The sequence below is a fragment of the Narcine bancroftii genome, chromosome 2 (assembly GCF_036971445.1).
Source record: "Narcine bancroftii isolate sNarBan1 chromosome 2, sNarBan1.hap1, whole genome shotgun sequence".
Taxonomy (NCBI): domain Eukaryota; kingdom Metazoa; phylum Chordata; class Chondrichthyes; order Torpediniformes; family Narcinidae; genus Narcine; species Narcine bancroftii.
Window position 1 is genome coordinate 295,667,116 of NC_091470.1, and position 14,931 is coordinate 295,682,046.

Below are 14,931 nucleotides of genomic sequence, written 5' to 3' on the forward strand. Positions count from 1 at the left end.
AAAAAGCAGCCTGAAATTTTTAAAAAATCTTCACAAGATGCTTCCACACGTATTTTAACTCTATCCAGTTACAAACTGAGCCTTTGAGACATTTCATTCAGCATAGGCTGAATGATAAGGCTTAACTGTTTACATTGTAATTCAGAAAAGCTCAGCCCTGCTTTCTCTTGTGTAGTGGCAGAACCAGGTAACTGCAGCTCCTGCTGCATCTCAACAACAGGCAGTTTAACAGTTTTACTGTGGGTCTGGACTCCCAGCGACGGCACCCCGACTTCCTCAGGGGGTCGACACTGTTCTCCCCCCGCAACCCGTTGTTGCTTCAAAAACTCACAAAAAAGACCAAAATATTCAGATTGGAGTATATCCTGGGGTATTTCAAGCAATGGAGTCGTCTTCTTGCGTGCCCCCTCCGTTAAAGTCGGCAGGCTGCCAGGATCGGGATCCACATCAGGGGCACAAGCATCTTCCTTCTGAGAATGGGTAATTCCAGCGATGTCCTTCTCCTGGTGAGTAGTAGTCATTTTTTTCAGCTCCCACAGGCAATCTCTGTGGTTTAGGCTTGAAAGAAAGCAAACCTGAAGTTGTAGCAGACTGTTTAGGCCCCAAATCTTCAACACTCTGAAAATGTAGTTTCTTCTGTACTTGAGGTTTAATCTTTTTAACCATTAATAGCCATAACAATTCCTTGATACTTTAAACTAAGTTTTAAAAAATTTAAATCTGAAAACAAAAAGTTAAAAACGGGATCTTAAAAGTCTGGCCAGAGGTCGAGATTACACGTCTAGACTCTGCCATCTTGCCACGCCCCCCTTTTTTGCCATTTAATAACAGCATAGTCAAAGTGAGCAAACCTGGACTGCCCTCATGAGTGTTTAGAAAGAAAAATTTATTAGATATCCTAAAATTGCTTGAGAGGTTGGAAGCAGAGAGAATGGTTTCCACCCTCCCCCCACCCCAAACAGCTTGAAAATAAGGGGTACTCCATTTGTAACTGAGATGAGAAAAATAACATCATTCAAAGGATGGAGAATCTTTGAGCTTTTCCATTCTGGACAGTTGTAGAAGTTTTGGCCATTCAAAGGAGAGGCAAATATCTAGGCATTGAAAGGAAAGGCGTTTGGTATACTGTGCTGAGATAGGACACAACCATCATTTTGAAGAATGCTGAAGTAGACTTGAAAGCCTATTCTTGCTATTTATAATGCTCTTAAAAAAATTCAGAATGCTGGCATGGGAACTGATTAAAACAAAAATATTTGCATTAATTTTTGTAATTAAAAATGGGCATTACCATTTTCTTCAGCCTTAATTTTAGATAGCTTTGCACAAAATTTTAAGTACATGCAGACTCTTGGTTACAAATGAGATCCATTCCTAAGTCTGTCTCTAAGTTGAATTTGTAGTTAAGTCAGAACAGGTACATACAGTTCTTACTTAGTGTCAGTTAGTCAAATATTTGACTTAGTATATAATATATATTTTATCTTTCTATGCATATGCAGATGATAGCATTTGAGGAAGAAGACTGGGACCCATGCAACTCCTTGTCCAGAGAGAATCCATCAGGCATATTACACTGATTTTGATTGTCTAACCAAATTAACAATAGCATTTCCATTTTAATAATTAAACCACTCCATTGTTTGGTTACAAATGTAGCTTTTAACAGGGCAAGGCCTTTCTCGTGCCCCATTATTCTCACTAATAAAGTTTAAAGAATAACTTTAAAATTGTTCTGATAGTTGACCGACTGTAGCCTAACACTTTTCCAATGACCGATGCCATTTCATCTTTCTGTTCGCTTTATTATTTCCAATAGTGATCATTTTCCTTTTCTTTGACATCACCAGCACTTGCATCGAATTTACACTTTGAAGGGAAGGTTACAAGGGCAATTAAGAAAAATTTAAGCCAAATACCAATTTAAATACTGTTAATGCCAACGTGATCAGACTTAAAATGGTGGACAGCATTCTCCTTGCACAAGCCGACAAACAGCTGAAGCCGCGCATTGTCCATTCATAAATACGAGTTGTCCATAAGTTTGATGATCTTAACCTGGGGACTTATGGAGCTTCATTTACATTACAGTCAATTTTCCCAGAAAATTTAGAAGATAATTGAGTGCTCTTTTGTGACACTCAATTCTCACTCAAGCTAATATCAAATTGCCTCCTCTCCAATCCAGCTGTACCAACCAACCCCCTTCAGGTGCATTGATTCAAAGCTGATAGAGTTGATTAGATTACTAAATGAGGATTTATGTACACTCCACTGATGAAAACAGCTGCAATCTCCAGTACAAAAATACATGTATGCAACCTAATGATTTTTATTTCAAGTGATCAACTCCTTGTTCAGAGAGAATCCATGAGGAGTAGGACTCCTTTAAAATCAGTTTCAAATACATCTAACAAATGTATCATGAAAAATTAAGATGTTGTAGCTAGCTCCTACAAGCTATGGCTCTACAGAGCCTATAGTGCAGAAGTTACAGGTGGTTGCAGGTTAGCTTAGAAAGAAGTCTGTTCCCAGAAACAACGACACAAACACTAGATGGGTGTAGTTGACACACTCAGCTTTATTGGGCTCACAGCCCTGCTTTTATTCTCAAGCTGAGAGGCATAGTCAAAACCCTCTCAGCACTGATTGGTGTGCTTGTGATCCGCTTCCCTGATAGGCCAGTTAAGGTCTTTTGGTTGTGACCAATTGGAGGGCAGAGCTACAGGCCTCGTGCAGCCTGCTGGATCATCGCATTCTGCCTTCATTTTGTGAGGCCCCGTGGGGGAGCGGCAAAGGGCCACCACACGAATGTCCCTAACCAATCCGATTTTCACTAACATTCAATTTTTCACTTACACAGCCCCAATTCCTGTCACAAAACACAAATTACTCTTTAAGATGCAATAGTACACAATAGGGTTTGTCAACCAACTTCACAACAATTATTTCATTTTTCTCACCATCGAAAAGCTACACAAAAGTCATAGTGAAATCTCCAACTCATGTAACAAAGTTATTTATTTTCAGCTCATGGGTACCAAGACTATTTGCATTTCTTTGCTGGCAAGAGATATCACAATTGTATATGGGAAGTTATCAACAGATAGACACCGTGACTAATACCAATAAAATGTATCCAAACTATAAAATGTTTTTGAAAAGTAAAAGAATTATTAGGACTTATGTAGCTTTAAATTATATTTTCCATTGAAATTTAAAGATGGCACCATACATCAGAATTCAGTGTTTAAAAAAAAATTCTGAAATATAATGCCCAATCTCCTCTTGAAAACATTGTGACAACTCTCTTACTTAATAATTTAATGGAAAACATCTTATTGTTCTGTCAGGAACTACAATTTAGCTTCCCTAAAAACAGCAAAATCTAGATCAAGCCTATCAAGTGCAAGGTGTTTCATAATGCCTTAAAAAATTTAAATTAAGTAAAACTTCACATTAACAATATTAACATTGAAGACCACAGCATCTCCATGCTGAAATCTCTAGTTTTTCATGTGCTTGCACCTATACGGAGGTAAACAAAAGGATGCAGCTCCTTGCTAAATGTGCATGGCTCCAATTCTCTTTGAGCATTTCTACCATGTTTGTTAATTGGAAGATTCAACATAAAAAGGTACTAAGTTATGGCTGAGGATATCCAGTACAGCAGAAAAGTGATCCAACAGTTCAAGAGCAGCAGAGAGCTGCAGCAAAAAGTGCCCAAAAGTTATATCACTGCACGATAAGCACCAATGTGTGATAGGGCTCAAAATCTGCCATCCTTCCCCAGTCTAATCCAAACACAATTCTAGACCATTAACAAGGCTGATACCAATTTCCTTCCAGAATAGCCATGCAAGCCATTTTAAGTCATATGAACAACATTTTACATGAATAAAAGCAAAATTAACCTGACATCAATGAAGGTACCAAACCACGAGACTCTGTGCTAGCCCTATAAGTCTTGTGAAGTACCCTTCAAGGACATGAGAGAACAGATGACGAGCCAAACAGCCTGACAATCTTACCAAAGAATCACAACTGATGCCAAAATTTCTCTTTAAGAATGTACAAGTCCTGTTTTATTTTCAGGACAAACATACTAAATATGACTGTACATTGGTATATTGAGACTGCATGAACTATTGTGGTATCAAGCAAAACATTTGGAACTACCTGATCATCTGTTTAAGGTCCCTTTGTTCTCATGTCCATAAATACAAAATCTGTTTACTTGCGTTTGTCCCTAAAAGCACATCCAAAAGTGCCACTTATCTGGTACCCTGACCAAGAAATAAGAAAGAATCTCTTCAGAGACTGACTGCGGGTCATCTTGATCAAAACTGCAAGTGGTAGAAAGGGCCAAAAATATAATCTAGGATGAAGAATCACAGTTCCCATCAACAAGAGTTGCTTGGTAGTTTGAGAACACAGGTGTTCACTAAACCACTGCATAATGATATTTAAAAGACTATCAGTCTTCATCCCATTTTCACATAATTTGGCACAACTAGTGTACCACATAGAATAGACTCAGAATGGATCTGCCATCTTAAAATAGTACATTGAGACTATCACCGGCAGAATTTTATTCCACCATAAAATGCATCTTCATATTCTCAACTCTGTCAATATAATTAAGCAAAGGAATAACAGGAACTCATTTGAATTGCTCACAATAATTTGGTGAAAATGTTGCAAAAGAGATTAGTGACACACCACTGGAATACCAATAACACCTAGCCCAAGTACTAGCAGAAGCACACATCTCCTTAGCAGCATTGGTCTCACTCAAGGCTAGAAATATTTTCTTTAAAAATTGTATAAATTCCTGCTGGTCTAAACTAAGTGAAGAACTAGTCAGTCATTCTTCTGGTGTGCCCTACAAGAGAAAAAAAAACTATGTTACGACGGTTAAGCATTGTAATTTTAAGTCTTTTCTATAGATTGCTGACAACCGATCAAAAAAGATGCTTTTTTTTTATATAAACACGGCTGCTAAGTTTGCAGATGACACAAAATTGATAGCACAGTGGATACTGAAAGTTACAAAGGGATGGAGGTGAACTGGGAAAATAGGCCAAGGAATGACAGATGCAATTTAACTCTGACAAGTGCAAGGTGTGGCACTTTAGTAGGTTAAACCAAAGCTCAAACCAATCATGATTGCTAGTGCCTGGAGTGTGGTAGAATAAAGATTTGGTTATGAGTCATAATTCCATGAGAAGTGGCAAGTTGACATGGTGAAGAAGACAGCATTTGACACACTTGCATTCAGCTGACAAGACAATGAGTACAAAAGTAGTGATTTCATGTTACAGCTATACACATTGTTGGTGACTGCTGGAGTATTGGAGAATGCAGTTGTGCTCACCCAAGCAGAGGAAAGATATTCAGCTGGGAACGGTGCAGAAGATTCACGAGAATGTTACTAGGACAAGGTGGCCCGAATTAAAGGTACTCCCCGACTTGCGACCTATACAACTTGCGTCCATCTGCTCATGACCAAATTTTTTTTTTTAATATAGAAATATTATAAAATTTACAAACTATAAGAGGGATACAGGGCACACAAGAGCCAAAACATGCATAATTACCTTGTTAGTCAGTGCCCCAGGGTGTATAGGCTGGGCACGGCCATCTTGATTCCTGTGTCCACGCACGAGTCTTCGGTTGGCGCATGCGCAGTGCAGGTATTGGAGTTTGGGTGGCACACGAGCGATAGTTAAGGGCACAAATACAATATCTTTAGGGCAAAAAAAATCTTTGGTCTTGTTTAAATATTTTTGTGATCATTGACAGGGATGGTTGGTCTTCAACAATTGTCCTTTGAAATTTAACTTGGTTTTTCCCTTGATGCCCAGTGACTTCACATTTGATATATTTATTTTGTATTTTTATTTCAGAAATTTATTTTTTAGCTTTAAAAACCTACTCTACCTTGAATTTGGCTCTCAGTGATTGCAATGTGATCTGGAGTTGAATGGTCCTTTTGAAGTTTAAATCAGGCTGTTTATTGTTTGGCAGGCTCATCAGATTGACAGTTTTCTTTGGTGGTAAATTTAAAAAAATACCCAAGATCATACGTAGTAACAAGTTTAAAAGTAACTGATGCAAAGCTGGGGAAGATTAAGCAATTTACAATTAAATACTTCCCACAAAGTAGTGACACCTTGACAAACTGATGTTTTAGCGATATTACCTGGAACAAAATGTGTGCCATGCCAAACATCTTGCTATTTCAAATAACCTGTATGTATCAAAGAGGGATGATGTGGCTTCTGTTTAACATTTTTTTTGGAAAATTTTATTTTTCAATTTTTCCAAAACAAACATGGTATCACATCTGAAAAATGCAAAGCTTTTTAACATATTTACACTTTATTTTAGTATAATTCACTTCTCAGATACAAATACTATATCAGCTTACTTGCAATTTCTTTCCCTTCCACAGAATGTTGAAAATTAAACTACTAAAACAATTAACGTGACAAAAAACGGCAAAAGAAAAATTCAGCTACCACTAGTCTTTCTAATCTACTTCCACTCTTTGAGGTGCTTCATTGCTATTGTCTTTATGTATTTGTTAGCTTTTTAGAACTGTAGGTTGTTGTTATAGCTGCACACCCAAGTAATCGAGACAAGGTTGCCATATTTATTTCTTAAATTATGTTATTTTTTTCCCCACACACACACAGTTGTGCATCTCCGTGAACCATCGAATGATCAGCAGGGGTGGGTTCGACTTCCAGGTGATTGCAATGCATTTTTTTTTGCCTCTTACAGGGCAATATTTACAAATTTAATTTGGAATTTAGTTAATGTTCTGCCAACATCTTCTAGGTTTCCCAATAAATACAGCTCTGGATCCAGCGAGAAGTCTGTTCCTGTAATCCTAGTTAATATATTAGATCATTCCAACTAAAAGGCTCTCACCTTTGCACAGGTCCATGTGGAGTGTATAATGGTACCAGTTTCTAACCCACACCTGAAGCACATTTTGGCATCGATCAATGATGTTCCCTACATAAATCTGACCAACACTTCATTAATCATTATTTCCTAGTCCAACTCTCACCTCTCCCTCAATCTTTGCAGGGCTGGTTTTGGGCTCTCACTTTGAAGTACAAAATACATTCTGGATGTAAATTTAGAAGCACCTCCCAGTCAAAGTAGCCTTCCACCTGGTGGCCTTGAGGTGGGGTCATGGTAGGGCCCCATTTTCCCTCCAGGAAGGATCTTAACTACAGAAAGTAGTGAAAGGTTCCATTAGGAAAAATCACATTTATCTTTCAGTTGTTTAAAGGACATGAGCTGTCTATTCTCATAGCAGTCCTCAATAGTTCGGATCCCCTTTAGGTGCCAAATATCCTGAATTTTGTTACCTAAATTCATTGGCAACAGTTCATTACGTATTAAGGGTGTTTTTGGTAATATTAATCTCTTTACCAATACAATCATTAATTTCCTTCCAGATTTTTACCAGATGTTTTAGGATGAGGTTGTCCATTCTTTATTTAGTATTTGTTTTGTAAATCTTGCCACCCCTTGCCCATACTATGTAATCCTACGTTAACCCATTTTAGTGGTTCACCTTCTTCATATAAAGATGCGAGGAACCTTGACTGGGCTGCTAAGTAATATTTTCTAAAATCAGGTAATCGTAGCCCCCCCCATTTATAATATCACATCATTTTTTTTCCATGGAGATCCTGGAGACTTTACCATTCCACAGGAAAGTTCTTATGCTACCATTTAATATTTAAAATATTTTTGTGGTAGAAAAATAGGAATGAATTGAAATAAATACTGTAATCTCAGCAACACCTTCACTTTAATACCATTTACCTTGCCCATCAAAGTGATGGGCAGGTTTCGCCACGTTTAAATCGTCTGATTTTTTTTTAAGGATGGACATAATTGAGTTTGTATAAGTTTCCCAAATCTCTGTTGTTATCCTTAGACGCAGGTAGGTTGTTTCTAATGCTGGGAAAAAACTGAACCAGGGGGGTCACAGTTTAAGGATGGGGGGGTGGGGGAAGTTTTTTTAGCACTGAGATGAGGAAAAATTTCTTCTCTCAGAGGGTGGTGGATCTGTTGAATTCTTTGCCACAGGAAGTAGTTGAGGCAGGTTCCTTGTCAATATTTAAGAGTAGGTTAGATTTGGCCCTTGTGGCTAAGGGGATTAAGGGGTATGGGGAGAAGACAGGAACCAGTTACTGATCAGCCATGATCATATTAAATGGTGGTGTAGGCTTGAAGGGCCAAATGGCCTACTCCTGCACCTATTTTTCTATGTTTCTAAAACTACCTGATTGCCACATGAAACAGCTCCCCTATCTTACATAGTCCAAGTCAATCAAGGGCAGAATCCTACTTTTTTCCCCCCAAATTGACCTTATATGCAGAGATTATGGTGTAATTTTCCAGGATGGCCTGCAATTTGGGCAATGACTCAACTGGTTCCTTCGAGTATCACAGCACATTGTCTGCCAAGAGGTTTGTTTTATATTCAGCTTGAATCCCTTTATGTGAGAGTCCTTCCTAATATATTCTGCTAATAATTCAATAGTTAATACAAATAGCCCTGGAGACAGTGGACAACCCTGTCTGCTAGATCAACTTAAAGGGAATGTCGATGAAATTTGGTCATTTGTTATATTCTAATCCAAACCATAAGCAAGGATCATGTTTTTACCCAATTAATGCATGTTGTTTAACATTATTTCTGATAAACAGCACCCTCTGAGGATCTTTCAGCTTGGATTACATCCTGAGAATAGGATTGCACCCTTAATTTTGTATTTAATATAAAATGGATCTTCTTGACCAAATAAGAGCTACAGTACTGAAACTGGACATGTTATTGGTTTACAAAAAAATCTACTTTTTCCAGATAAACCCAAGGACAGTAATATGCCCTTCGGTTCAAGACTGTAGTGTCTAACATCCATCCAGAGACAAGCCAAAACTGATCCTATTTTATTCTTCCTGTATTCCCATCAACTCACCCCAAATTCTACCACTCACCTACTCATTAGGGGCATTTTCTAGCAGCCACTCTGCACATTACAACGTGGAAGGAAACTGGAGCACCTCAAGGAAATGAACAGACACCAGAAGAATGCACAAACTTCACACAGAGAGAACCAGAGATCATCATGAATGCTAGTCACAGGAGGTGCAAGGCAGCAGCTCTTCTGAATTTGCCACTGTTCCACCCAACTACGAAATTCACCGTATCATACCGTAAAGCAAGTTGCAAGTTTATTGTCACATGACAAAGTAGAGCATAAAGGCTGGTTTCATGTGTCATCTACAATTACAGAACAGTACAGAGTGCAGTTCCTGTGAGAGATCAGTTCAGAGAGCAAAAGCAACATTATTTTACTTGTGTGGCTTCTTCCAGCTGATAGTAGCAGGGGAAAAAAAAAAAATCTGGTACTGCACAATTTTGCTGGTGAAACTTAATGGGAGGAGGGAGAAGAGTGTGTGTCCAGAGTGGGATTAGTTCTTCAGTATGGTGGGTGCTTTTCTGATATATCAGAAAGTACAGATGAAATCAGAGAGAAAATGATTGTGCGATGGTCTGAGCTTTATTCATGATTCTCTTCAGGATCCTGCTGCCTTGGGCAGAGAAGCTCTTGTATCATGAACTGATGCATAAAGACAGGATATACTCAATGGTGCACATTTATAAATTGAGGGATGCCAGATTTCCTCAGGCTTCAGTGGAAGAATGGTGCTCTTTCTTGTCCAGCTCTTTGATTTGGTTGATGCAGGACATGTTATTAGACATTTTTATTCCAAGTTCAAAGTGCTTGCTATCTCCACCTCAAATGCCATTCATTCAGACAAGGGAATGACATCCACTCCTCTTTATGAAGTTTATGACTAGCTTCTAAATATTGCTGACATTCAGAGAGAGGCTACTGACTCAACATCAAGCTACCACACTATCTCCGTTTTTTGCTCGATCTTGTTGTTTGAGATCTGGCCTACACTGGTGGTGTCATCAGTGAATTTATAAATTGATTGGAGGCTGAATATGGCTATCAATCCCAGATGTATAGAAGAGTGGGGCACCATTTTTAAGGGTGATCATGTCTATGGACATGAGTGTAAGGATCCAGTTAAAGAGCAAGGTGCTGAGGCCATGGTCCCAAAGTTTGGAGCTAAAGTGCTAAAGATAGAGCTGTAATTGGTGTATAGTAGCATTCAGGTATCCTTGGCACAAACTTAGTTTGATTTTAATTATGCTGCTTAATCAAAAATTATATTCAAATGTGATCATGAATATATTGCTATCCGATTAATTTGCCTTATTTAATATTACATGATTGCCCTATCACCACCATAACTATTTTCCTTAAGCAATTAATTTTTAAATATTACATTTGTTGAATTGAACCAATACAACTACCTCTCAATCAAATTGCAGCAAGTTTATTGTCATGCTACCTTGTTGCTCAAATGCAAGGGTGGCCTTGACACGGGCATGAAAAAACAGGTACAGGTTCACTTGGGTTTGGAAAATTGAAATGACAGTATTTAAATGATGTCATGGAATCATTTCGACCAGCCATTGTCAATCTTTGTTTGGGAATTGTCCCCTTAGGACTCTGCTCAAAGTTTATGGACCCCTTCCTGTGAAGCAATCAAGTTTTTTGGTTTCTTTCCTACTTCTCTCTTACCGACTACATAAAAAAAAATATTACGATTTTAGTCCTTGCACACTCTCTCTCCCCCCCCCACCTTAACGTGCTGTTGCCCCCGGGGGGGGGGGGGGGGGGGGGCATACAGCCGTCATTTAAAATGGCTGCTTTAGACAAATACAACTTGGAAATTTGATAAAGAAAACACTAGCCCTAGAGATTATTAAAATTTCATCCAAATGCACTTTTTAAATTACAGTACATAAAATTAAACATACCATCAAGGTAATCACAAATTTAAAAAAAAATAACTCACAGCATTTCTTGCCTAGCAAACAAGGAACCATACTTTGCCTTATCTAATTTGAGCTGCCCTGTCCATCATTTGCCAAATTTCTGTTTTCTCCCCAACATGATAGGTATGCAATTTCCAATTTTTTTTTGCAAATTATTTTGTATTCACTGTGTTGAGACATTATGTCCAACATACCTTCATAATTATTACTAAGCTGCAGTACACTAGAGTGCTCACACCCAGACATTTTCATTTCTGATCTCAATCTCTATTTAACTACCTTGGTTTCTCATGCTAAATACTTACCCAACAAAAATAATCACTTCATTTTCTAGGATTCCTGAAAGAAATTGCTTTTCTGAATAATATTAAATATCTCCATCAGTTCACAAAATCTATGATACTGAGAATATTGGCCCTCTCAATGCAACCTGTTCCATTAGCATGTCTAACACCATCATTATATGACTCTAATGGTATCTCTTTGCCTTGTAGCAGGCAGAAGGAATTTTAATGTAATATTACATGTTCTGTACTTATGACAAAGCAATCTTTCTCTTTTTGTATTGAGAGCTATTGGAACATTAATATTCATTGCACATAATCATGTACAGCTATAAGATTGTTCCTGTTCTACTTTGAAACTTGTTGAACCATGTTTTTTTGAAAGGGAAATATACAAAAGTAACTATTTATCATTCAACAAACCTGATGCCAAACAATTCATGAATACCAAGAACAAATGAGACACCCATTCCTTCTAATTACTTGCTGATTTTCTGCAACAGCAGCACAGCAGTTTCCACTTCCTATCTCTTTTACAGAACCCTGCAACTTCCCCCCCAGCCCCTCCCCCTTTTCAAATACTGCTCCAATGTTCCTTTGAAAACTATAATTAAAACTGCTCCTGGCACTATCTCAGGTAAAGCATTCCAGAGACTTACAGTGCACAAGAAAAATGCTTTCTTTGTCATTTTTTCCAAAGACTTTAAAATGCTCCAGATCTTGACCTTCCACCAAAAGCAAGTTTCTCAGATAATTCACTTTAGGATCCACATTATTTTGGACAATTCACAAATCAACTACCTACCATTCAACACAAGTCCCTCAACTCTGGAATAGTCCTTGTCAAGCAGTGATTCTCATTCTCTTTATATACCACTTTAAGTAATCCCAATGCCATTGGTGCTATGATTAGTAAGGGATTGCTGAAAGGAAGGTTGAGAATCACTGCTCTTGACCCAATTGTTCCTAAGAAAAGTTGTCATTGGCCTATTTCCTTTGGATTTATGAAACCTTGCACATAAACAGTCAATTAGTTATGATTAAAACCGTGGCTTTTAATTTTTTTCTTTCCACCCACATAGCACCTTAAGCAATCCCTTACTAAGCACAGAGAACCTGTCCGCCCAAATCTAAGCCATCAATGCCTAAGCAACATCAGTGTCTACTTTCCTACAGTCCAAAATCCCACCTTCTCACCTTATTTTTATTCTTGCTGCTGGTGCCAGTTTAATTCCAGATTGAACTTTTCTGGCATACTATTATATTGCCAATTGAACTCTTGAAACTCCACAGAAACAGTTTACACAGTATTGCACTCACACTCAACAACACTGGCCCTTTTACTAGTATCAATAACCAATTCAGTCTCAAAGTATCTAAAAACTTCCCTTCAGGGGTTAAATTGATTATTTGGATGCATTTTTTTTAAAAAAACCCAAAGACCTTCACAATTACAATGAAAAGAAGAATTTACCAATTAAAGTTTCACTAGTTGGATTTTTCTTTGCCCACCACTGATGCTTTAAGAACAAGGTGCACTCAAGATATTAACATACAACTTCATTTGAATAGTCCATTATTGTGCACACTTGCATGCTTTTTTGGGGAGGGTAGAATCCCTGCCCTTTTATAAATCATCCTAACCAGTTCATTATGTTAGTTTTTATTTCCCCCCCCCCCCCCCATTTGATGTCATCATACCAACAAAATTTGTTCTTACAAATGTCGGAAAAATATCAAGTAAAAGGCCAGATGTCAAACGTTTGCCCACCACCTGAAATAATTTCACTTGCAACTTCTATACTTCAGAAATACAAGTGAGTGGAAAATTCAATCCTCTTTACCGATACTGGTACAAAATATATTTTACAATTTCTCCCCAACAAACAGTTGTCACCATATCGGGGAGCTTTGCCTCATTAACCGAATTAAGAGCGAAACTATGTGATAAAAGAACAAAAACTCTCAACCGGGGTTCCAAGGGAGGCCTAGAGAAAGTTTAAATCTTCCCTCCACCTAAAGGCCCGACTATAGTTTCAGCCCCCAGCCCAGGGCGCTCCCAAATGGGAGGAACACAGCTAAAACCACAATCAGCAACCCGAGATTCACCACACCCAGCACCCAAGCAAGGCCGGGCCATAAAAACCACGGAGACGCAAATCTAGGTGAGCTGGCAGTCGGCTGAGACAAGAGGCCCAGCCAAGGCCTAATGGTGCCTTTCCCCGCCCCCAATTGTGCGAACAAACACCGACTTCGCCCGGAGCCGCGACGCTTTGCCGACCCGCCGCAACCCGAGGCTCGGCAACTCACCTGTATCCCCGATGATGATGTACTTGAAGAGGTAAGCGTACGCCATCGTGTGTCCGCGGTGACTGCGCACTCGAGTCGCCGCCGCCTCGACAATAACAGCTTTTGTCGACGTCAGCAGCGGAAATGTCGGCACCGGGTCGCTCACAGCGCCCTCACTGGCGCTGGTCCGAATTGCCTCCTTGCCGTCCCTCCCAGTGCGAACGCATTCTCAGGGGAAGTGGCCACGTGGTCTCATTCACTGAAACCTTGGTGATAATGGGGTGGAAAAGAAACAACTGCAAACCAAAAAATTGAAAAGTAAAACAAATGGAAATATGAAACTTTAAAAGATGGTCATAAACCGCTTTTTTTTAACCGTTTCATTTACACTGAACGCGACGAACACGGTAAGATGGGAGGGGGAGGTGTACAGTCGAAACATCAACGCTGTAATGTTGCAGGTCCCTCCTCCTTTTACATCGGGATACCGGGTCCCGATGTAAAAGGTAGCAATGAATCAGCTTTTCTTGGTTCAGTATGGATTCTGATCCGACCCGACCTGGCTGAAAACATGAGTCCTTGACACGCCAGTTGAGTGAGATCTCTGTGTAAAAGGGCCCAGTGACCTGCTGAGTTTCTCCAGCACGTTTGTGCATTGCACTCCAAATGCTTGGGGGTTCAGACGGTATCCATAAAGGGTTAAGGCAGTATCTTTCCTCATAGATCATGTCTGATCTCTGAGGATCCCAAACAGCTTTTTATCCAGATCGTGGGTCTTCTATAAAGCTGCCCCTGCTGTACATCAGCACCCACTGAAAGTGGGAATCACAGTATACTTATTAGGAGCTACCTCCACAAAGGCAGACCAATTATGAAATTCACTTTTGTGTTCAATGTACCAACAGTCTGGTGAACAGTGTTCAACAATCAAAATCTCAAACTGGGCATCAAATATCCACAGTTTATTGGGCAGTGGCAATCCCCACTCTTTTGTAGAGCTGCATTGTCCACAAAATCTTTGAAATCCACGGGGCATGTACTCTCCCATGCTAACGTCCCCAGGCTTTAAGGCTACAATGACCATCAACTGGCTCTGATGGGAAGAGCACAATGCCTTCATGCCCAGTGCCAACTCCCAACATAGGCAGAGACAATACAGCAGGAAAAGATCAGGGAAGAAAACAAAACAAGGATGTTCTCAAAGAAACATTCTCACTGACTTATGGGAATACCTGACCCAGGTTACTCAAATTTGGGAAGGAGTACATGGAGTGGCCTTAAAAATCTAAACTCCTGTTGCAGGAGGCATGCAGAAACCCAGTAAAAATAGTGTATCCTCATCAGAAGAAACATGCATAAGAAATAGGAGCACGAATAGGCCCTCTAGCCCACTGAGCCTGCTCT

The 14,931-nt window shown here is 39.3% G+C and overlaps 1 protein-coding gene across 1 annotated transcript in view; it reads right to left on the bottom strand.

Moving 5' to 3' along the window:
* Positions 1-13,678, bottom strand: part of rab2a (RAB2A, member RAS oncogene family) — a 77,606-nt gene extending 63,928 nt beyond the window's left edge. Inside the window, exon 1 of the mRNA XM_069921421.1 lies at positions 13,549-13,678. Within this exon, the coding sequence (XP_069777522.1) occupies positions 13,549-13,594 (46 nt within the window). The 5' untranslated portion in view covers positions 13,595-13,678. The remainder of the gene's footprint in view (positions 1-13,548) is intronic.
* Positions 13,679-14,931: the final 1,253 nt, after the last annotated feature.